Source organism: Chelmon rostratus, chromosome 9 (genome assembly GCF_017976325.1).
Source record: "Chelmon rostratus isolate fCheRos1 chromosome 9, fCheRos1.pri, whole genome shotgun sequence".
Taxonomy (NCBI): Eukaryota; Metazoa; Chordata; class Actinopteri; order Chaetodontiformes; family Chaetodontidae; genus Chelmon; species Chelmon rostratus.
Window position 1 is genome coordinate 20,003,339 of NC_055666.1, and position 24,791 is coordinate 20,028,129.

The 24,791-nt window shown below is 40.4% G+C and overlaps 1 protein-coding gene across 3 annotated transcripts in view; it reads right to left on the reverse strand.

The window, feature by feature from the left end:
• Nucleotides 1–24,791, reverse strand: part of enox2 (ecto-NOX disulfide-thiol exchanger 2) — a 171,844-nt gene that overhangs the window by 84,279 nt on the left and 62,774 nt on the right. For all 3 annotated transcript variants that reach the window (XM_041943807.1, XM_041943805.1, XM_041943806.1), the window contains one exon: nt 5,133–5,279. In XM_041943807.1, the coding sequence (XP_041799741.1) occupies nt 5,133–5,279 (147 nt within the window). The remainder of the gene's footprint in view (nt 1–5,132; nt 5,280–24,791) is intronic.

Consider the following 24,791-nt stretch of genomic DNA (forward strand, 5'->3'; position numbering starts at 1 on the left):
TGCTGGGATGTGATAATGTGGATCCAAATGAACATTTGCTGCTACATGTCATGTCGTGATGTTCAGTTGGCTGAGACACACTCATGCTCTCTACCTACACATGTCCGTAGTTCCCCTTGCTCAATGACATTAACCTTTATCCTGAGGAATCAATAGCATTTTATTCAGCACCTCTCTCTTAGCTCCCACTAAAGGTCAAAGCACAAGAGATTGGATCGGTGGGAGAACAATTCTTTTATTTGCTCAAACTACGGCTGTGAACTGGCCTTTGTGTTAAAATTTAATTAATTGATTTTCATGCACAGGAAAACAGAAGAGTGAGGGTATTTCATTAGTCCTGGCATTGGAGGTGCTCTGGATGAATCCATACACATGGCCTCAGGTTTGAGAACTCTAATCACTACTCAATACTGTTTTTTCAGTCAAACAACCTTGTTACAAGGGTACTTGAAACCCATTCAGCCAAAGGCCAAGCATTCTCCTCAAAGACCTATTTCATGTAAACTTAGTTTTCAAGGAAATCATTTGCTAGTGCATAGACATAGACATAGCTTCCAGTGGAAGCTGTCTATATGGTAAACTGTGCAAAATATGGTAAAAGCTTGGCAGTTTGTGTCCAAGAGTCTCTTCAAAAGAGTGATGCATGCCTTCATGTCACATACGCAACCTGTCCTCACCACAAAAACTGCTGTATAAGTCATCCGTGCAAGTAGATTATTATGACCCATAATGACATGTATTGTTAGGCTGCAACCTCCAGAGGCCATAGTAATTACAAAGTGAGCAGAGGAGGAAGTCATTCAACATAGTATATGGAGCAAAACAGTCTGCATATGGAGGAGGTGGGGTGGACGGATGGATCAAACAAATCGGGGAGACCACTGTCTGTGACCCAAATGACCCAAACCCAAATGATCTTTCCCTAAACCTAACCTAGTAGTTTTGGTGCCTAAACTTAAGGAAACTGCCACTCTTTCATAATGTTAAGCCCACATGATGACCAAGATCCGCTATGACAAAGGTCTGGTACGCCTATTGCTGGTACTTTCCAACGCACATACATGCCATTTTGGAAGTCATTAGCAATGAACTATTCAGTTGTTAATATATGAGGAAGTGTTGCACATGTGTTTCAAGTAATGTGACCAATTTTCCCGAAAGTCGTGATGGTCTCTTATGTGGGGCTGCTTTGGGCTAATGTTTGTACTTTTATTAACCAAAAGTAGAAAGTGCAGAGTGCTGCAGGCACGGCACTGAGTGAAAACACACCTCATTACCAAAGTTGACAGGACCTTTGCTATGCACCAGCTGTGGAAGCCCTCGCTCTCAGGCCTGCAAAATCACTGCCAGCCTTGAAGGGCCCATGTGGAGTTTTTGACCTCTAGTAGCACGGTTTTTTGTTTTGTGTGTTTTGTGTTTGTTTGTCTTGTGCATGATGAATACACAGTCCTGCCAGTGGTTTCACATTATTCCACCGATCCACAGGTGACAGTACATGACAAGATATGCTGCAATGCACCAACAAAGGCAGGAAAGAAAGAAAATCGATGTGAACAATGCTGGATTTAACATACTTTGCAAATGCTTCATGAGTAAAGGAAGTGCATTCAATCAGTGTGTTTTAGTAAGTAACCCTGAAGGCAAACAAAAGTTATGTTTACATTCTGTGTGGAAAAATCCACAGGGCATCTTTAAACATAAAGACCTTTTTTTGTTTTAAAATGTCTTAATATTTAATGTTTTGCATTTCCCAGTAATCCTACTTTTCCTACTTTTATTTCTCTTCTGACATTACATGTGTTCTCGTTATGGCTTTTAATTCCCTTGCATCTCCACTTCGCATTGTAAATCACACTTAACTTTGTTTTGAACTGCTTCGCAAATAAAGATTATTATTAGCATTACGTTAGCATAACAGGCATGAGATAATGAAATCCAGCTTGTGTGGGTGCCATGAAACTGACATTTATATTCGTTGTAAGAGGGGAAATCCTGCTCCGCTGAAAAAACGAGCAGCATTTCAAAATCTCATTCTCTTCACCACCTGCAGCTTAAACACAGCAGGACTGGGGGGAAATGGCCATCTCTGGCTGTGTTATAAAACTGATGAAAAAAAAAACAGAATAAGGAAAATCTTTGCAGTGTGCTTGCTGGCCCAAGGCACCACCTATTATTATAGATTGTTCAAAGACAGGCGTGCACACACACATGCAGTGTGTGCACATGAACACAGACAACTAAATAGATAAAGAGCAAAGCCGGTGACTGAGTGTATCGTCTCTTACAGTTCAGTAGTGTTTGAAGGAGGAGGAGGAGGAGGAGGAGAGGGGAGCATAGTAAAATGTTGAACTCTTCAGTGCCTCAGTTTTGCTGGGTCCAAGACAAAGAAGCACAACAATGAATTTTTTACATGCCTTAGTAAAAGAGTCACAAGAAACTGACAATTTCCCTCCAACTGGGCCTGATTTCCAATGAACTTCATGTCTCTTGAGTCATTTCATACTCAACTAAATAAAAATGTTGAGACAGTCTGAGTGAGACAGTCTGAGTGTGAAGTGAGTGGACTCCGACGAACAGTGTCTATTTTGCGGCAGAGTGAACAGAATATCAATTCAACTTCAAACGTTTATTATAACTATCTGAAGAGATGAGAGTCTCCTAACCATGTATCTGCCTGCTTGCTGTTTGGTCTTGGCGTGGTGGTTTAAAGATCAGTAGTAAATAATCTATCAGCAGGGTGGCATCAAGTCTGGAATGACTTCAACTCCTCATGGACCACATCAAACTGTTTTTAAGCTGTTTTTGTGTGCTATCTTTTTAAATTCTTATTCAATTATTGCAAAAAAAAAAATGCAGCTGTGTAACGTGTAAGTAAAAGTGCATTTGTTGCAATGGATGCTTGCACAAATGTATGATAGATTATCAAGTGTAATAGCAATTGTAATGAGAAAAATCTATCCCTTAGGTGCCCTTAAGAAGACGCAATAAACATGGCTGCTAATGAGTCGGTGCTGCAACAGAAAACTGGAGGACTGGATTGAGCCTGGAGACAATCATGAAGCTGCAAGCCAACAGCAATAACTCCTCAAGCACTTCAGTGACTGGGTTAGAGTCGACTTTCTAGCTGGTTCCTTAAACATCATGTAAACTAGAAACACGTTTTCCTTAATTCGGGTAGACAGAGTTACGCAAACTGATTTCTCCTGCTAGACTGCCTCTGAAGAAAGACAATTTTGGTAACCAGGGGTTTTTTATAATGTGTGCATGTGCATGACAAAGACCTCAGACAGCAAAGGTATCGCTGTGACAGCTGAGAGGTGGGATGAAAGAAGAGAGCATTACACAAGACGGGTCAAACTGAAACTAACACAGAGGAGCCTCTAGAACTTAAAAAAAAAAAAAAGAAGAGGTTTCACCACTGAACATTTAACATTTGAAAAATTCAGACACGTTCGCACCGTCAAGAAAAACTCCTTACAGAGCTTGTTCTCTCACAGCCCTCGAACAAACAGGAAGCAATGAACTGTAGTGAGTAATGTTTCCTGATTACTGACCTCCTGCATGTATACACAGTCTAACAGTTACCAGTTTAATATCGTGTATGTAAACACGTCTCACTTCCTTCCGAAGCTTATTTCTCTGAGTAACCTCATGCATGTTAACATACTAACAGCTGACATGCAGGTCACGGCTGTCACACATTCTAAGTTGTAATCACTTCATCGTAATTAGCATGATGGAGGAAGATACTTCTCAAGTTCTCTCACGCTGGTTCTTTGACCACAAAGGTCGACACGTTCAGTTAAACTGACATGTTGATGATGTTAAAAGAAAATGTGATGGTCTGCCCACCAATGGGAGAGACAATATTGAAGATCTCCTTTTCACTTGCTTTCATCAATGTACACAAACACAAATATAACTCTGTAACTATGGTTGCTTTCAATGATTTTCATGAATTTTGTACATTTTGCCATGTAAGTATGACAGATTGTAGGAAGCTCGATTTTCAGAGCTGCAATGTCAAATTGACAAGTGAGAACTACACACCCATTATTTAAATTAGAAAGTAACACTGAAAAAGCTGCATGTTTCCCTCACTTTCTGTGCTCAAAATACATCTAATGACTGAAAACTTTTGACACCACAGTTTTGATGCATTAAGGAAAGCTGTGTTTTCAATAAATCTCAAGAAATTGGACAAGCAAAAGTTACCGCAAGTGTTCTACTTACAATATTAAAAAAAATCTGCCACCAGGCAACGGTTATTTGTCTGACAATCATCCATGATACATTATTATATAGTTTGACATGGTCAGTGAATTAAAATGAAATAAAACGTTATCAAGACGTGAACTCATCCATGTGAAGACGTGAAGAAAAGATGAATTGCTGATTAGGGCCGTGTTAATGTGGAGTATTAATCCAGTCCAATTAGCACCACCAAGAAGGCAGACAACATGGAACAACCTCTCTGTCTTAAAGGCCCTCTTCTTTCTATTACTTACAAAGCAATTAATTAGTCAGTACTTCTTTAATTAGAAAGTCCCTCTTTAATTTGACACATTACCAGGGAAACCACACTCTCTGGCACACTCTGTAACACAAAAACGTACACAGACACACTTCTCTCAACACGTCCCTCTTTGTGTGACAGGTCAGTGTGTGTGTGAGGAAGCTGAAGGCGTGCTGCAGGTTTGATTGGCAGGTGGTGTTGGCACGGTAACAGACAGTCAGGCATACAATCTCAGCGGAGCAGTTTCCTGCTGCAGCCGCCTGACCTCCAAACAGGCCAGACAACCAGAGCCTCAGGACATGGCAAGCTAATCGAAAACAACAAAGACCGAACTAAGCTACTTTTTTTTTTGTCTCCATACCGCCTCCAAATGATAGGATTATGTAACAATTCCCATCGCAGCCATTTGAAGTTGGTAGAGGAAGGGGAAGAGGAACCTCCAGGTAAAAAAATCTAGCCATTCTATCCAAGCTTTTCTGGATAAAGGCAGGCATTCTCCATTTACTTAACGCACGCCTGCATTCGACATGGCTGAGGGCAAAACGGTGAGGATTTGAGACCATAGACTAATCCTGCAGCAGTGATGCAATACTTGTGAGGTAGCTAATGTCAGTACCTGGTGGCAGGCTGGCTCTCTTCCTCTTCTTGCTATTCTCAGCAGTGTTTTCCAGAGGAGGACACTCTGTCACCAGTGGCCCACTGGAACCGTTGAACTGGAGAGGGTCGTTGTTGGTTGCTGGATCAAAGGGCAGAGCGTTGAGTCCTAGAAGACACAAACACAAAAGTCTTGATAAAGTAAATGACGTGGTGGCTCCTGGCCAATGGGGAGACCACTGTGAATCATGAGGAAAAAAACATGAGGTTCCAGTTGGTCCAGTTCATCTCCAAACCCCACAGGGCTGAATTCAGACACACATCACTGAAGACGTCATAAAAAATGTAATTTAAATGACACTAATGATGGTGGCTCAAGTGGAACAATACAATCAACAGTCTGGACTCCACACATGAAACTGAAAAGATAAAATTCTGAGTCTGTTAATAAATTCTTCTATCACATGATATGATTGAAAGCTCCAGAACAGCTACTAAACAGCCTGTGGTGAGACTGTTTTAACAACTACTGCTTTCAAGGCCATCATTAAAGTTTAAGCTCCAGCTTTTAAGACAACATGGATGACCTTAACATGCTCTAGAAAAATAAAAAAATGGAAAATGAAAATGGAAACATTCCATGACAACTGGGCAACTCTATCTGCTGATGAAGATCATTTGCTATGATCAAAAACCCCAGAACAGATGCTAAATGGGCCTTGTGGTGAGACTGTATACTCAGCTAAAATGAACCTGTAAGGAATTATATGTGAATACAAAGAAGGACAATTAGTTCATTAATTGATAACTCGATTGGCAGAAAAGTAAGAGAAAAAAAAAATACAGAGCCCTTTGGTAATCGATCGATTTTTAACAAAACCATGGTGGTTCCAACGTCTCTAAATAGTTTCTTGCTTTTTCTTGGGTTTGAATGCACCACTTTGAAAATCTTTGGAGTAGAGACCACAAACTTGTAGGGATTCAAAACATTTTTTTAAAAAGTGACTTTTTAAAAGCAAAAAGGATTTTGCTTATTGTAGCAGAATATTTCTAATATTTCTGTCCTGACCTCAGATATAAAAGATGCACAATGATACAGTAGTTGGCTGACTCCTGAATCAATATTTTGTGCATGCAGAGAATCACAGAGACATGCAAGGTTTCCTTCTGTTCCAATCAAGGTCAACTTTCACAAAGCAAAAAACTAACAATAGAAATCTGTTAATGTAACAAATGTGGTGCAAATACCACTAAGAATGCTCCTCTGAAAGAAGGCTGTGAACTGTAAAGAATCTAATGCTTCAGCAAATAGCTCCTCCACAAAAACAGCATCTCATCATTTGAACACTGATGTAAAAGTAGTTGTACACCGTAAGATAGATAAATAGATAGATATACTTCATTTATCACAAGCTGGGAAATTGCAGAAAAATTCAAGCTGAGATATACAGTTTAATAATATATTAGGCAGCTCAAAGGAGGCAAGCGTTTCTTTAGCATTTCTATTTTGCTCACTGTTATCTTACAATAACTGAATAAACAGTCATGTCATGAATACAGGACAATAAGAACACCCATAAGTAATGAAAGCAAAAACAATGTTGAGATCGCTCCTGAGTCCTAATAAATGATAAACAACTTAACTTGTGTTTTCTGCTTAATGTATCTGCTATTCTCCACTCTTAAAGAGTTGTGTATTTGTTTATAATTCAGAGCAGGGTCCTGGGGAGACTCAGTCTACATTCATGAAAAATTCATGACACTTCTTTGTGCACAGATTTGTTTTTCCCTCCATCGCACAACAGATCAGGAGCCCCACATTACCGTGGCTCTATCAGAGGTCCCCAGGATGCTAATCGGCATCAAACTCAAGACAGTGCTCTAAATGTCAACAACATCATTACGGATTTTTACTGTTGTCTGAGTTTTTTAAAATCTTCTTTACAAAATGAAGACCTTACATTATGTTTAGCCACTGCCGATTTGGAAAGCTACTTTCATTAAGATGTGTGTTGTTGCGGTTTTTTATTTCCACGTAAGGCCGAATATGATGACAATGACATCATGGATTTTTGTGTTTTCCTTTTCTTGAATTCATATCTGCCACTACTAAAAAGCTACAAATACCATTGAAGGAGAGTCAGTAGCATGAGAGTTCCCATGAAGAACAGCCAAGAGAAAACCACGGAAAGAGTGAAACAGCACAGAACAGCTGACAGGGAAATACCACTCAGCTCCAGCAGTTACTGTGTTATTCCAGTTCAAGACCAAAGGGAAGAAGATACTTTGGTTCATAGCGGCGGGTCTGTCTGGAAATTTCACAACTGCCTCCTAAATAAGCCCAAAGACAACAGGACCTCTAAATGTGGCATTAAATTGACGAGTGCAGCGGACAGAGGATGAATCCAGGAAGAAGAAATCTGTTGCGCTCAGATGATGTGATTTAAAACCGATGTAAAGCTACATGACTTACTGCAAGTGCATTTCATATGAATTATGTTACCTTATCTGGCTTTTGAGTGATAGCGTTACTACAATACGCTCTAAGGGAAAAGTGATGAAAAGCATTCCACAGATTCAGCCTCAATGAACGAAAGAGCTTTCGGCTCTACGTCGTTATTTTATCACATCAGAAGCTTGGTTCCCTGGGTTTGAGATTTGGAACAGTTGTCTGTGTTCAGAACCAGTAGTCGGACAGTTATGGCCCACAGCAAAAACCTATTTTGATTGAAAAACGGAGGGTGGGATCACAGCTTAGGACTGGAGTCTCCTTCTCTGTCTGTGTGTGTATGTGTGAGAGTATAAACCTGTAAATTAAGAATGTCTTTGCCGGGTCATCGCCCCTGTCTGCTGTGCTCCTCATTTGTCTGCAGGCTGATGGATGGCGTGTTTTAAGTTTCAACATCTGGCCAGAGGGAGGAGCGATGTCAGTGAGTATCACTCCCCAGAGGAGGGGGGAAATAAATACCAGGAGGCTGGGTGGAGACAGGTGGTGGCTTTGGGCAGAAGGGCCGCAGAGTAAATGAAGGAAATGAAAATGCTGAACAAAGACACAAACATTATGGTCGTGGCTTTAGGATGGAATTCAAGACATATCACAAATGAAAGTGACCTGATCTTACATCAAGGATGCATTGATACCCCATTAATGGGGCACAGAACCAGGAAAAGACGGGACTATTAGAATACGCAATGAAATTCAGTGGGTCATTAACATGGCATTTTAACTGCCTTGGATGTGATGCTGACTAGCACATCTAAACTATGGAGAAATGTGCTCTGAATATCATGTCCCTGTGTTATAATCAAGTCAATAAGACACCTAATCAATAACCAAATCTATAGGCTGGGCCTGAGCAATTGAAACGGACTATGTTAGCTTGATTCGTCCAATCACAAAAATCGCCTCGTAATAAATACTGGGCTGGACAGCTGAAATTATTCGTCAATTAACTTAAGTTCATTGACAGATGATATATGCATAACAATTTTATTATGTTTGACTAATTGTTTAAGTAACGTTTGAAGCAAAAACAATTGTTTAGCTTTAACTTCTTGAATGCAAATGTTGGTTTTCTTCCCTGAGATCTTGTTGACTGTATCTCTAATAATATGTACGCAACAGTGCACAGAGGTGATCAAGCATGCTTCAACACAAAATCATGAATATGAGCCATTACACACCGAATCCAGACTTTGATAATGACTTCAAGGCCAACTGACAGCTGTAGGGATCAAACCAGTGATCTTTCTGAGATCAGCTTTCGCCATTGCTGCATTCTGCTGTATTGATTCTCTGGGTAACATGCTTGTGTAGTTCTCCTATAGTCCTTAATCTACCTCTTATCAGCTAATAAAGCCAACACTATGAATAATGCAGCACATAAGAAAAGGTGCATCAGTGCAACATCGCAGGTAAGTGTTTAAGCGGGGGTATGGCCGAAGCAGTGGACAATTAATATATGATAACACTGACAAACATATAGGGGCCGTGTAGACGACTGCACGTTCATTCATCTGAACAAGGCAAAGAGTCAAATGGTGGCACACAACATTAATATTTCCCCTCAAAAGTAAATTTACTTCTCTAACTATTCCACTCCATTACTAAACCATAACTGTGAACAAACCGCCTTTCAGCTCCAGTGGCTTGTATCATCAAACAGGTTAAATGGCTGAGCACATCCACTTATCAGCACAAAACTGAAGAGGGTGTACAGCAGGGGTCATCAACTGAATTCCTCCAAGACCCAGAATGTTTCTAAGCAGACACCGTGGGGGCCGGACTTTCAAATCAAAAAAGAAATATTTATTTACACCTAATTAGCCTATTATTGTTTAATATTTTCACTTTTTTACAAATTTGTTATTTTCATCAACCAGTATCAGTGTGAAGAGACTCTTAAAAACAAGGAAAATCCATAATGATAACTTTTTACTTCACTATAAAATGCTCTAAGACCTCCACCAAGAAGGCAGTCAGTGTCATGACCCGTGCCATGCACGGCGGTTTAGTTTAGTTTTTCTCTTGTTGATCTTTTGCCTTGTTCCTTGTAAGTGTTCATTGTAATGTCTTCTTTGTTCAGGTTCGTTTCTGTTCTACGGTGTATTCCTAATGTCCTCATAGTCATGCCATGTTTTATGTTAGTGTTCTGTACTGTCTTATTTTGTTAAGCTCCCCATTGTGTCCTGTCTTTGCCTGGTTTTGGTTACTTCCTGTTTTATTTTGAAGGTTCATGTTATGTGTCTTTTGTTACTTTACTTCCTGTGTTTTCCCTCCCGTGTGATTGTCTGATCGTTCCCACCTGTGCGTCATTAGTGTTTGCCCCTAGTGTATTTAAGTCCGTGTCTTCCCTTTGTCCTTGTCGGGTCATTGTCTGTGTAACCTTGCTGCCACCCATCTTCACCATAGTCATAGTGCTACCCTAGTTCCTTAGTTCCAAGAGTGTTGTCTTGTTTCATGTAAGTGTTTCATGTTGCGTTTCCTTTGTTCCTGTCCGTGTTTCTGTTCAGGTTTGAGTTGTTCCTTGTTTCGACTTTGTCTTTAGTTGCCACAGTTCTGGTTTGTTTATCGCCGTGATCTTGTCTTTGTTCATGTCTTGTCGTATGTAGAGTCCGCGTCCTTATTGTTGTCTGCGTTTCCCTCGTTAGTTATCGTTCCCTGCCATGTTCTTTTCATAGTGTTATTTGTTTGTTACATTATAATCTAGTTTCTGTGTTCTTGTCTTAAGTTATAGTTTAGCCGATTTATTCTCTTCGTTTAAGAGCGATTTTCTGTTTATTTACTTTTGTTATTCAGATTCTTGTTCCTCAATTTGCTAGGAGTGCATTTTGAGTTGTTAGTTTCTCTTACCAAGTTCTTCAGTTGGTCAGTCCGTTTCATAGCCTTTTGTGTTTTCCTCCTTAAGGAGCGCTTTTGGTTTTCTAGTTTTGTAGCCATAGTGTTTTAGTTTTGTCATCTTCTATGTTACCTCCTGTTGCTAGTCTTTGTGTCTTTAGTAGTCTTGTCCAAGTTAGTTAGTTCTTGTGCTGTCCCTGTTCCATCCATGCCCCGTTGTGTTTATTGAGTGTGTTAATTAGTTTCCTTAGTTGTAGGTTTTCGTTGTCTCAATAAATTTATTAATTACAATCTAGCCTATCCCTTGGTTTGTCTGTGTTCATGTCCTGATTGAGTTTTTCCTTTTATTGTATTATCCATAGTCTTGCCCTGTGTGTTAGTGAGTTCCTTGTGTTGTCCTAGTCTTGTCTCGTTGTGTTGCGTGTTGTTAATCCTTGCTTCCCGTTGTGTCTGCACCTGGGTTCAACCCTTAAATTCACCCCTAGTTCCCCTCATAGTCTCCCTTAAGTCCCCACCTCCCTGACAGTCAGTGCTCAATACAAAACCCACAGTTCAACCACCGCAACACAAAACTCCTCTTTGGGATCCCAGGCAAGCAAACACGAATACTCAGTTTGAGACTCAGTACAACAGCAGAGGAAGGAAAATAATAGACAGGCCAGACTACAGGATTACCTCCTGTAGTCTGGCCAGTGCACTGCTGCTGGCTTCAGGGACTGGCCTGCCTGGGAGCTGTGCGTTGTGATGGTGGGTCCACGGAGGGGAGAGTATGGAGTTGGAGAAGAACAGGGTGAGCTATGAATGATGGACATTTTGGCTCGTTGCCATGGGGTTGGCAAGCTAATCGACTATCACTCTAAGGATGGACTGGGCCTCTTCCAGCGGTGGGTAAGTAGATGCACGCGTTTTTTGAATCCATTAATATTCTGCAGGCCAGATGGGAAGCTTTTGCAGACAGGATGTGACCCATGGGCTGCAAGTTGAGTCAGTGGTGTATAGAACCAACTTTTCATGCCAAACTAAAAACCTCTAAAGGGAAGTAGTACTGTATAAAAGAAATTTGAACCTAAAAATGTTTTAATCATGCAGTCTAGTGTCAATCTGCAGTTAGAGGAAGTTGTAGGAAGAAGTAGGCATTGTCAGAGGAGCAAGTACATGTTAAATGCATAAATGTTTGGATGTTACATATTACTGTATCAGTATGGTCATATGCTTAGCAGAAACAACAAACACACACAAAGGGACACACAGGAAACTGCCCCCACAAATAAAACTTAAGTTTTACAAGGTCATGAGCTCACAGCTGGCTCTCCTGAATTAATCCTGTGAAAGGAAAACATTTATTCATGATTTACTCAGATTTAGCTCTGGAACAAGAACTGGGAGTAAGAATTCCCAGAGCCATTGTCCCATTACAAACATGAAGCCAAGTGTTCCTAGTTTTTATTCTTCTATTCTTTTTCTATGAAGTAGTGCCCCTTTCTCTCTGAACTTCAGACCAACGACTGACAGTACTGATTAGTACGGAGAACTGACCAGCAGTGTAAGTGCATACAGGCAATCCATTGGGAATGAACAATGAGTTTCATCTGAATGGTAGCTGTGCAGCCTCCTTTGTGAGAAAGTAAGAAACAATCTGAAATTGGTGTGCAGTCCTCTTTCTGCCCAAATTGTTAGTATATATGGTCCAACTAATGGCCAGTGTGAGAAGTCCAACTTGTTCAATTTGCTTGTTTTGTCCAAAAAACATAAAAAGTTCAATTTACAATTATATAAAACAGAACAAAACAGCAAATCCTCATATTTGACAATACTGCTTGGTGAAATTATTTAAATATGACTCACTAATGAACAAAATTTGCTGCTGATTAATTTTGTATCTATCAACAGATTGGCAATAATTTCAATTACAGTCCATCTAATTAGAGTTCATTTCTCAATACTTAAGTCACCACAAAACCATGTAGAAAAGGCATCAAAGTCTCCTAATAATGGATTAAAGGGAATAAAAAGAGGTCCATCACCAATACATCAGAAATACAGTCACAAGTCACATTCTGATAACATTCAAAATCATGCAATTACTGCTAAGCTGGCTGCTATGGGTCACAGTAAAGTGACAGTCACAGGCTATAACTCCTGTTGGCTGGCAGCTGGCATGTCTACAAACAGGATCCCAAATTAGCCTTTAGTCACCTGGAAGGTTACTGATGAAACAAAGTCACAAGACCTCCATTAGGTCTCGCTAAAAATGCTTCTGCACAGATCAGTCACCACAATTAAATGAGTTATTACTCTATTCATAGCCTGGAGTGTCCATCGGAACAAGAGAAAGTCTATGGGCACATGCTCAATGCTTCCTAAAAAAAGGTAGCAGATTGTCAAGTTATGAGTGCCCTCAGCAGATGCATAAACAAGGTGTCTGACTGATGCGGCTTAGCAATGGATGGCAAGGCATGTCAAGCAGCTGCGGTATTCTCATAAGGGTGTTAACCGAGCTTTTCACTTCCTGTGTATTTATAGCAAAGACAAAAAGCAGTTGAAACAACGGCCAGTTCACACAAGTGGTGGATGCACAAGACCATTTTATGCACAGCTGCACTATCCCACAGACTTGGCTCATTTCAACAGAAAAAAATAATGCCTGAGAGCACCATACATTGTTTCTGAGTCTTGTAGTTGGAAGCTGGGGTCAGCAAGGGTTAACGCTTCACAGTACAGATGTCAACCATTCGCCATGGAAGCCTTAGAGTCCAGTATATGTGTTTTTAATACTATTTGGATGGCAGCCTGGACTGGAAAAGCTTCAGCGTGATAAAATAAGTCTTACAGAGGACTGGTTATGAAGATGCACCGATACTAAATTTCAGTGAAATAACCCATGATATTAATCTTACAAAATGAAACAATAAAACAACAACAACAAGTGTTTGACAAACTGCTCGTCCTATCTCCTTTATTGGTGGACTTTGTTGCACTGATTGATAATGAGCATCGTTGTTCATGACTCAGAACACGACCTTAAGTCTTTTTCATTTTGTCACCTCTGGCTTCTGGTCTGCTGTCAGTCCTGTGTGTGTGTGTGTGTGTGTGTGTGTGTGTGTGTGTGTGTGTGTGTGTGTGTGTGTGTGTGTGTGTGTGTGTGTGTGTGTGTGTGTGTGTGTGTGTGTGTGTGTGTGTGTGTGTGTGTGTGTGTGTGTGTGTGTGTGTGTGTGTGTGTGTGTGTTGGTCTGGCTTTCTTCCCTCATCTGCAGCTATTCTCTGCATTTTCAGACACAGTTATCAGCTGAAATTCCATTATCCAACCAATAACAATCATTTCAATATCTTTCTTACATGACAAATATATAACACCCATATGGTGTGCATCCCTAACTGCTTTTGGCAAATATCGTGGCCACAGTGACACTGTTACCCATGGTGACGTCTGCCAACGAGAGTTAGTGCAAGATGCTGCTGTTAACTTTGACCATTTCCATGGAGATCTGCCCAGTGCTGAGAGATTGAGGATGTCTGCTGGGTAATCTGTCAGCTCGGTTGTAAACACAACAGGGGAAGAGGACATCAAAGTAGCCACGCCACATATGCAAAGTTGACAATTTCTCCACGGTATAGTGGACATACCATTCGCACACACTTCAGCTCATCCCCTGATCTATGGATTGCAACACTGGTGTTCATTCATCTGCTTTCCAACGGTATTGTGATAAAAATTAAATGTTGAGAAAATTGGAAATGAATATTCATCACCAATACTCCCGATTAATCAAAAATGAACATGACCTGACATTTTCCAAGTTAGACTTAACATTAACAAGACTGTCGAGCCATTTCTGGGAAGACCCCCAACCTGATCCCCTCCATACAAAATAATCTCAAGTATAGGACGGTTATCACATCCTAATCAATGTAGAAGTGATAATATCCTGAATATTCATCATTTTGCATCTTTAAGTAAATGTCAGAGGCACCAATCAGGGCTAATATCATGATAAGTAGGTAGAAAGAATTATGTTTTTACAGTTGGGAGTTTGGTAAAGGTTAATTTATTCCCTGATGTTGTGATGACATTTTGAAACAATGCTAGCATTGGGATATCTCAATGTGCATTTACGAATTTCCCTCCGCACTGCATGTCACATAATATCTACCAATACATTGGCATGTGGAGGTGGAACACAATGTGACACATGAAGGGCAAACACAAAATGTGAGGGGTCATTAATGTGAAATAAGGGCAATTCATTTTCGTTTTCGGCTACTGTGAACATTACAGTGTCAATATGTTCACTTCTGCTGTGCTTCAAACACAAGCTAACGTTAGCATGCACACTGAGGACCACCTCACCACAATTATGGCATGACTATTCATGACATCAGTGACAAGGAAGAAATTCTTCCTCAGACCCCCTCTGTCATTCCTCCAAACCCCAGGGAATTTACTGAAGGTTAATTTATTTAAATCTCCCATCCACTCATCTCTATTCCATTAAACTCACTAAGAATCTTTGGTTTGCAGTCTAATCCGCTTTCTACTGTCAAAGGCCCATGCCCTTTCTGCAATGTAGTGAGAGAACAAGTGTGTGTGTGTGTGTTAACAAGACAACAGAGCAGTTGATAAGGTCATGTTAGCTCACACATGCATGCGCAATGTCCTCTGAGAGCAATACTTCACGTAGGACTAATAAAGCCAACGAGACGCTCATGGTAGCAGGCAATAAAGACAAAATGTAGGCTCCTCCAGGGAGTGCCGTTCTTTTCTACTGTCCTCCAAGGCCCACAATGTTTAAGCTCTTACCATCTGGCCTCTCCTTTGAACGACAGGATACTTTAATGCATGCAGTGTATGGTCAGATCAAGATATCAACGATTAGGCTGCAGTACAAAGGATATCTTGGCTATGTGGGCAATCGCTGTATCATTTTTACAGCATGGCACACGTTACAACTGGCACAAACGCTCCTATGCAAATGACTTCAGGAACGCTGGCCCTTCCCTTAAATAGCTGGTGAAGCTATTTGCAGTCTGTTAGAAAAACATCCAGCCTATGCCGATGCGTTTCTGTGTTCCAGAGGAATGGCTAATGAGAGGCTTACTGGCTCCAACGTACTGCGACAATGACACGCTGGGCGAGCTGTGTGCGTCTGTGGCTGTGAGTGGTCATCTCTAAAGCACATGCAGCTCCGACAGCTGACTTTACTGTGTGTCCCGTCTTTGCACACCAGGGGATTCACTTTAAAACTTGCGTTTCTGAGAGTTGAACACGGTGAGTCACACTGCTGATGAGTTAAAAGCTGCGTCTCTCTTTGAGGTTTGCACGTTCACACTCTGGCTGACCAAGTGCGCATTTACAATAAGCATCAGAACTGATGCTGACGGAAGCTCTCAGTCCTGTGGCAGACACTATGAATGCAAACAAACTAATTAAAATGGGATTAGGTCACAGAGGGGACTGGCTGTTCTTTTCGAGCTTCAAATGTATATCAGCATCTTTCTGCACCGTCTGCTTGTCCATAAACCTCTACTTCATTTGACACCACCTCTTGTTCTCTCCCATCTGTCTTCTCAAACGTAAGCTTCTCTTAATTATGCCTTTCTCCTCACTCCAGTGCTTAGCTACCATCTACTTTTTTTATTTTTTGTCTCATTTGCTGCCTCTTCTGAAATAACAACTGCTCTGTAATTTGCTTCAGACCACCTATATTTCATCTGTGTGAGGGGACGAACTGTGACGGAGGACACAAGAGATTTATGATGAGCAGCTGCCATCACTGACACAAGCTTTTAAAAGCAGCAAGATGGATCCTGCTCAAGATTTTTGCCTTTGATTGCAGGAGTCCAACTTTTCTCTTTCAATAGCAGTTGTTTCATATATCTTGGCTTATTAAAATTTCAAAACTATGGAGAAGAGCCAGAATAATGGATTAGAGAAAGAGGGGACACTGGGAAAAAACAAAACACCAAGGGGTCAGTGTTTATGCTAAAATGGAAATTCCCTTCTTGGATTTACTTCTTCTCTCCTTAATTTCTTGTATTGTTAATGCTGTTGGTCACAAAGCAAAAAAAGCTCCCAAAAACTGTGAGAAAAAAGTCAAAGTAGTACGATGATCTGTTTTTAGACAAGACTGTGCAAAGCTCAGCAAGCATCTGGAACAATAATGCCACAGTCATTATCTTGAAATACGACGTGACTCAAAGCACCAGGCTCTTCTCCCATTTACCCTCATTCTGCAATTCTCTGTCATTTTCTGCATCAAATGTCTACACTTACTTATGCTGTAAGTGAATGCATCACTCTACTGCTGCATTTTTTAAAGGGTCTTTTTAAGGTTTTCTTACTTTAAATTTATTTAATTTAGCTGTGATAATAAGTCCTTATTTCAGTATTTACCCCTTTTTCAAGAGAATGAAGTCAGATGAAACAAGTCTGACGTCTTAACAATAATTTATAGAAAATGGGTAACAGGTTAGAGATCAAAAAAGACATTACATTCAAAATACAATGAACTGAGCCTTGAAGCAAGCGTTGCATTAAAATTTGCGTCACTGGCGGATTTAGCCAATAGCCACTTCAAACATCGTCTTTCCAGACTCACAGTGTCACAACTTAAGATTTCTTTGCGATCTATGCTTTTTTGGTTTTGAAAAGCATGCCCACACCTTGTCAGTACCCTTCAGAACATCCCAGAGGCTGTATTTAGTTTCAAGGAGGGTAGATAAGAAGCCATATTCCCTTGCGTGTCAATTAATACTTGCAAAAAGTGCTCCTTAGTTGTTTGTATTGTGCACGCAGCTTCCTTTCTGAAATGAGAATGAGTGTGATTGAATCCGTATCCAAATGTATCAGACCCCCTGAGTGACAATACAAGCGAGATCTCAGCGCTCTAGATGCAACAGACGATTTTCAAAAGACAATTCTATGCCTTTGATGCTATTTCGGGATGCAGCTACCGTACGGGTCTGAAGAGAAGAATTACCAGATGGCTACTTGTCATTCTCCATGAGTTGGAGCTCTGAATTCTGGTCCAGGAAGCTGAAGTCCTCACTGTGAAGTCTGATGTTGATCACGATCTACACTGCTAAGAGGGACACATATGCTGCCTTGATATAACCGCTGATTAGTATATGAGTGATAATACTTTCAGCTTTCAGGAGTCACTGCTTCTATTTCTCGACAGTTTTGGGAGAACCAATCAGAACTCCTGCACAAAACTTGACAGCTATGTATGCAGTATTGCATGTGTGGATGCTGTTGTGATCAGCGTCAGGGTGAGAGATACTACTCTTTGATTTCACTTGTCACAGCTATCATCTGTCCACGTTCCTGCAGCTGCCATTTCAGCCGTCAATGCTTTCACTTCTACAGTGTTTAGACAGCTCTACAACAAATAACAGACACACAAAAAAGGTAAAAAAGTAAAGGTGCTGTTTTATTTCATAAAGCTGTTCAGATCATTTGGCTGAACTGTCAGTTAACTCTAACCTCTGTGACTGTCCAAGAGCTTGTGTTTCCTACTCCACTGGAACAATTTTTAGCAATGTTGCAATCATCTTTAGTATATTATCATAATCGATATAACAGATAACCAGAGCTATAAAAACACAAAAAGTTGCAATGAACCGTTGTTTTTCTTTGCAGGGGTGCTCCAGCAATTTAGTATTGCACAACAAAGTTGGGGAACAGTGGCACAGGCTGTGATATCCTGACTTTTAGTCCCGAATGTGGGTCAAGCTCTAAAAACTCTTCCAAAGCAATTCCCATGATGCAACTCAGCATCATCAATATCATACGGTAAATGCTCATGTCTCTCAAACTCCATTACCCCAGTTTGTAAAGCAGGCTTTCTGTGAAGAAGTCTCTGAAGTCTCAAGCTCAAGCTGAGATAATCACCATGGCCATCATCATAATGAGTAAACTGGGCTTCTTGCGTGAATCAGTGAAACACCCCTTAAATGTTTAACTTACAAATGGATCAATACCGTTTCTCACACTGTCACAGCTTCAAAATCAATTGCACTGTTTTTGATGATTCACACAAAAACATGGCCATGACCAGTTTAAGATTTAAATGTTCCATACGGAGATATTGTGTCTCTTCCTGCCTCCACCAAGTACAGGCATGCCAACATTGTGAGTGCAAAAAAACAATATTTAGTCACACATGAGAGTGCTAATGGACCCTGTGGCAGAAAATGTCATCACTCATTGTCTGAAGTCTCTTGTTGTTTTGTCACTGGAAAATGGGAGGGGATGTGTTTGTGGCAATGAGGGTTTTAGTGTGCCAGAAGGAATTATTCAGTGAAGCAAGAGAAACGTCTTCCTCTAATGACCAGGGAAGAAGTCAGGAAAAGCTGCGGCACTGAAATTTGAGGCATAAATAAAGCAAATAGCCAAAGAGGGGCACAAAAGTGCAAAACAACATCTTTGTTTTACTTCAGGGAGGCTGGGAGCAGTTGGGGTCACAACGGTTGCACTCAGTCAAGTAAACACCCACTTACGAACACAATGATTTATTTGATTTATTCAATGCCTTGGGTTTCCACTGATGCATGCTAAAGCTAAGCTCTGACTCATTTAAAGACAGAAACATAGTGACAAAGGGCAAAGTGAATCATCTTTTTAATGTGACCCCTGGTGCAAACTTCACGAGCAAAGTATGCCACTGTAGGAAGAATAGTAATGCATCAAATTCTGAATACTAAGTCAAATGGCAACAGCAGACAGGGAAAGACGATAGCTGGTGTTGTCGAGGAAAATGTTTTGAAGTTAGAGTTAGAGTTAGAGTAGCAGGATTAATGCCAACAGTGTCCAAATACTCCAATCAGCTTAAATTAAATAGCAAACCGAAGCTTTTTTGTTAGTGGATAGGCCAGCAGTATAATATCACGAGTATAATAGTGGAGGGAAGGCAAAACACATGCATCATGCAAGTTGGACAGAATAATACTAAATATGAGACAGCATCCACACGTTATGTTTCATTATTAGCAGGGCTGCCACCTAAAAGTCGAAGCCTCTGAGGCGACTCGCATTTTGTCAGTCGAACAACTCTTTTAGCTGCGTCACTGTACACAAAGCAATGCAGGAGAAACAGCACGGAAGGCTGTAAACTTTACAAACTGAATCTTGTTTTAAAATGACCACAACGATAATTGTGATGGAAGTAGAGAAGGGTAATGGAAACGGGGGTGGGGGGGGGGGGGCGTGACGCCAGACGGCCGAGGCAGGGCAGCGTGACGCATGTCTGTTTGCTGCTCCAACGCTCTCAGCTGTGGCACCGACTGCCAATGAAGTCGGCTTAACTACTTTTGAACCAGGCGCTGGTACGACCTCCTCTACTGCCGTCCAGTGTGACGGAGTGTTCGGCTGACAGCGCTGTCAGCAGCCCAGCAGGAGAGACGCTCTGTGGTGGGCTGGGATTTTATAACTGAACTGTGAGCAGGACGCACACTTTTTCCTTTCTCTGGCTGTGTGAAAAGGAACCTTTTCACAACACAGGTGATGAAAAGCCATGAAGTGAATACTCTATGTCTCATTTTTGTAGGCAAAGTGGACTGAAGAAAGAGCATTTATAAAAACACAAAGATAAAACAAGCAATTCAAAGAGGTCACCTTGGGTATTTTTCACTATTTTCTGACATAATAGACAAAATCATAAACTAATTAATTGAAAAAAAAAAAAATCAAAATAAGAACAAAATGTTAGCTGCAGCTCTAACATAAACCTTGCAAAATGTGCATTTAGAGAGAGTTGCATACTTATTAGTGCGCATACCCTATTAATAACATCAGTTACAAAAATCAAGTTCAGATACTGTCATTACAGACTCATGATCTGCAGGCTGCTACTCAAGAAGCTGTCTTCCCATCTACCCACTGATGTTCCATCACAGTTTTACTTTGTCAAATCTGTCTTCTTCCTGCTTATCTACCGTGCCAACAAGCACCAGAATAGAACACATTTTGTACTCTGGTGTCTTTGTGTAGAAGCCAAAACCCCTTTTTGAAATACAAATCTTCGGTGTAAAAACAGGCTGTAAGTAAACCAAGTTATCTGTTCATTTATGTGTTAACTACCTTTGCCCCCTTATCAAATGTCAAATCCTGTACTTCCTGTCACTTATGTCTATTCCGAATAGATCCAAAAGAATCACAAAGGGAGAGACTCAGTTTGGAGAAAAAAAAAAGTCTGCTGCGAAAATGTTCATCGCCAAAAAGGACAAGTTTCCTGGATTCAGTTGCACTGAGTTCACGGCCACCTTGTGTCCTGTCAACTATTCAGCAGTGGGTAAAAACTGAAGAGTGAATAATAATGTGTCCACTCTGCATTCATGTCATATGTTGAGTCAATCTCAGCTTTCTCTGACTAAGATTAAAAAGGAGCCCCTGCTGCTTTAGTTCTTAAACTTCAGCTGCAGAACAGGCTAGAAGAATGAATATTTCCTCTGCTAATCTTCTAATTCTCTCCTCATTCTGGCCTAGTGGACGAGCTGCGTTGCCCAAATGTAGCATGACAGCTTTGAGCGCTCAGATAACCATCTGCTGGCCTCTTTGAAATCGGTTATACATTCCCAGCTGTTTGCACATTCCATGTCATCTCTCAGGGGATTAACTGCAATAATTTGACAAATATACCAAACAATAATATTGCTATAATATCCTCTCCAGTATTTTCTCTCTGCTGTGGCTGAGTCTCCCTGATGGATAGTACAGAAATAGGACGGGAAATGACCTTTCCAGCAAGGCCATTTGCGTGGTCATGGAAGCGATCAAGACAAAGGCAATTAGCCAGTTCATGGATCACACTTATCCAGCTATAGAGGAGGCAACCATGCCCAGCAGAGGCCATTCAAACAACATAATGAATAAAGAGTCCTACTTCCATTTGAAGCATATATCCATTAAGACATCTAATGCATTGGACAAAGGCAATGGTGGGAACAAGCTTTCTAGTATCTGACACAGGGCAGCACTTCCTTGATTTGATTTTATATCTACAGCTACTGTATGCTTGTACTGGACAATTTTATTTGGAGTTTGGTTCGATTTTGATTGGATTACAGAAAATAACTCACTCAGTGGGGGAAAAAAACACATGGGATGGTGAAGAAAAATACTTTTTCATTCACAGGGGTTTCTCAAGAACTGTGTCAAGGTGGAAGCAGAGCGCTATAATGAGGTTGCAGTTCGGCAGTCTCCATTTTTAAGCTCCCCACCAGAACATGAACATATGTCACCAAATTCACCAGAATTTTTCAAACAAATACAACATTTCTGAGACATAACACCAATATATCAAGAGACCAGTGTATTTCTTCCCATGTCTTAAAACGTTTGTAACCTGTAAGAAGCAGTGTCAGTCCTGTTTGGTTTCTTTTTTGAATAAATTAATTACCTTCAGTACATTGCTCAACGCTAGTTAGTATGCAACCTCCTTCAATTGTGCATGAGAAATCTGAGAAATTATACTCAAAAAATATAATCAGACTGTTCAGGGTGGGAAATTAACTTCTCACAATGTGAACATCTACCAGCCACTGACGGATAAATGCTCAAATTGACCAGCGACTCTGCAGTAAATTATTATTTGTCTAAAATCTACCTACCACTTTCATATTTTAGCAGCATTCGGCCGGTGGCTGGTGCTAATTTCTCACCCTGGTTTGTTTTCAGCAAAGATAATCATGCTGGGTTGCCACAGAATAATACTTGCCCTGTGCAGAATGCATTATCATTGAAATAGGAGAGCAGGAACATAATTTTAACTGGATTGAGTCAGTGATTTCTCTCCTTCTCAATCAATTTCAATCTCCTTCTCAATCAATAGAGCACTTGTCTAACAGGAGAAGCAGTTGCCAGGCACACTCTTTTTCAGAAAACTCTCATGTCTCGTGTTGCTCATGTAATTCATGAATTATACGCACTTGACACAAAGATGCATTCTGGTATCTGGCAGAAGTGATAATGCTCCATCAGTAGTACATGGGAGGAAAACAATGCATTCCATCAGGTACAGTACAGTCCAATGTAATAGCAAATTAGATTGCTAGTGTTGCCTTGTAATTCGAATTCTGTCTGGACAGGTCTTCCTTCTGGTCTTCTTAATGTAAAAGTTTGAATCACAAAGACTCCTGTTCAAATCCAGACACCTTTGGCACATTTCATTACCCCCCACCCCCCATCTCCTCTTTTCACTTATGGGTATGTTTTGAAAGGGAACATTTTCGAAAATGAATGAACAGAAAGAAAAATGCCATCGCTCGGCACATGCAACACTTATGGCATTCAGAGAGGGTAAAATCTGGGTAAAGTACTAGGAGGGGGAAGACTACTGTGAACTCTCATTCGAAATCTGGGATGTCTAACACTTAAAACTAGAACAGGAATGACAACATTTTACTTTCAAGCGTGCCAAAGCTGTAGATAGGTCTAAACTATCATGCTTATACAGCGTTATATCCGACCCCACCACTTCATCTGCATGACATGCATATTTTATTGTTCTGAATTTAGAGGCCCAAAGACATGATTCCCAAACAGGAAAACAATGCCAGAGAGATTCCAATATGAGTATTTAACTTCAATCTAGAACATAAAATTGCTTCAGGCATGTCAAACAGGTGCAATAGTATATAACTACATGGAAGCAGGATCTGGATGTCAAGACTGAATACTACAAATGGATTTTAAGGGACAGACAAAATAATATACTGATGCACTTGTGATTTGTGGAAGAATTATAGACGGCTCTGCAAAGACTTTGTTATATAGGACCAGCCTTAGTGAAGCTCCAACATGGGCAGGCCTCTGAATGCCTTGAAGCCCTCTGGTAACCCCTCAGTCCCAGAGCAGCCAGCAAACAGCTTGTGCTATTTCTGGATGATGGACCACAGCAGAACCCTAATCCTGTCTGTACTACAAGACCCAGTTCCATACCATTGGTCTGAAAACCTCAGAAGACCATGGTAAGATTACTAATGAATGACAGCGAATGTCATGATGCCACTTCATCTCTGGAATACGGATGGTGCAAGATTTAGAAAGTATCATCTATGCATGATGTGCTGTAAATTCATGGAGATGCTCAAATATAAAATGAAAGCTGCTTTGTTTTGAGTCCCTTGCAAGAGAGCCTCGAGACATATGCAAATGGTTTCTGATGATTTAAAACTGCTGACACAACTAGTAACCCTGATTCATTTTAGACTGACACACAAGCCAATGCATCTTAAGTTTAAAAAAAAAAAGGATCCAAAGACTTTCATCTGATATACTGCTGAAATACACTTCTCAGGGTTTCAGTGGGGAAGAGGACGCCCTCTAAACTTTTACAAGATGTTCAGTCTCCTCTGCGTTATTCTGGACTGGCTCCAAAACACTTATGATTGTCAATGTAAATGAATGTGAAACTGAAATATGGAATTTTACTGCACCAGCACCCTTTGTGGCATTTTATGACTGTTATAAACCATGGTCCCTATTCACAATTGTGCCATAGACTGTGTGGTAGGAGGCAGCAAACTGCAATGGCTCATCCACTGCCTGTTGGGAGGGGAAAATATATCTGTGTATTTGACCTGGATCAAATAATTATTTGAAACAGATTACATCATTTAAATAATAAATTCTGAGATCTGACTCAAGCACAAAGAACCGATAAGGGTGAACTGAAGTGGAAGTTTAAACACTGAGAATATTCAGAGAAGATGAAACTTGGAAAAATAGTCTTTCATAACTGTTTTTATCCCATCATACTCTTGTAAAAAAAAAAAAGAACAAAAGAAAAGAAAACAGGAATTTTGAGGTTCAAAGTTCCCTTGAAAGAGGAGTGCTGCCCAAACGTGAGCATAGCCTCCAACAGACTGACTTGCCCGCTGTGTTTGAGCTGCAAGTGGAGGCTGTCCTGCCGAGATCGGTTTATAAAATTCGTGTCATGCAATGTTGTGCCACATCAAATTCATTGATACATTTTGGACATGTTCATGAACAATTTAAATTCTATTCGCGTCTATGATTTAAACACATTGTGTCATCAGAACAATAATGAATTCAGAGTTTTAACAGGAAAACAAGCAATTTTGGAAAAAATTAAACAAAATCTTTAAAAAAAATAGATTTCAAAAGGGCCAGACAATTTCTACAAAGATGCATTCTTAATCACTCAACCTGTGTTTCTTATCAGGCAAGATAAAATCCTGTGTGAAATAAGTTGAACTAAAATGACAAAAAAAATTGTATGGTTTTGGATAGAGATGACTAAAAAGACTAAAATGTCATCATTGACTAAAACTATACTAAACTACATGCCAATAGTTACAAATTTCTTAATCAAAAAATAGGAT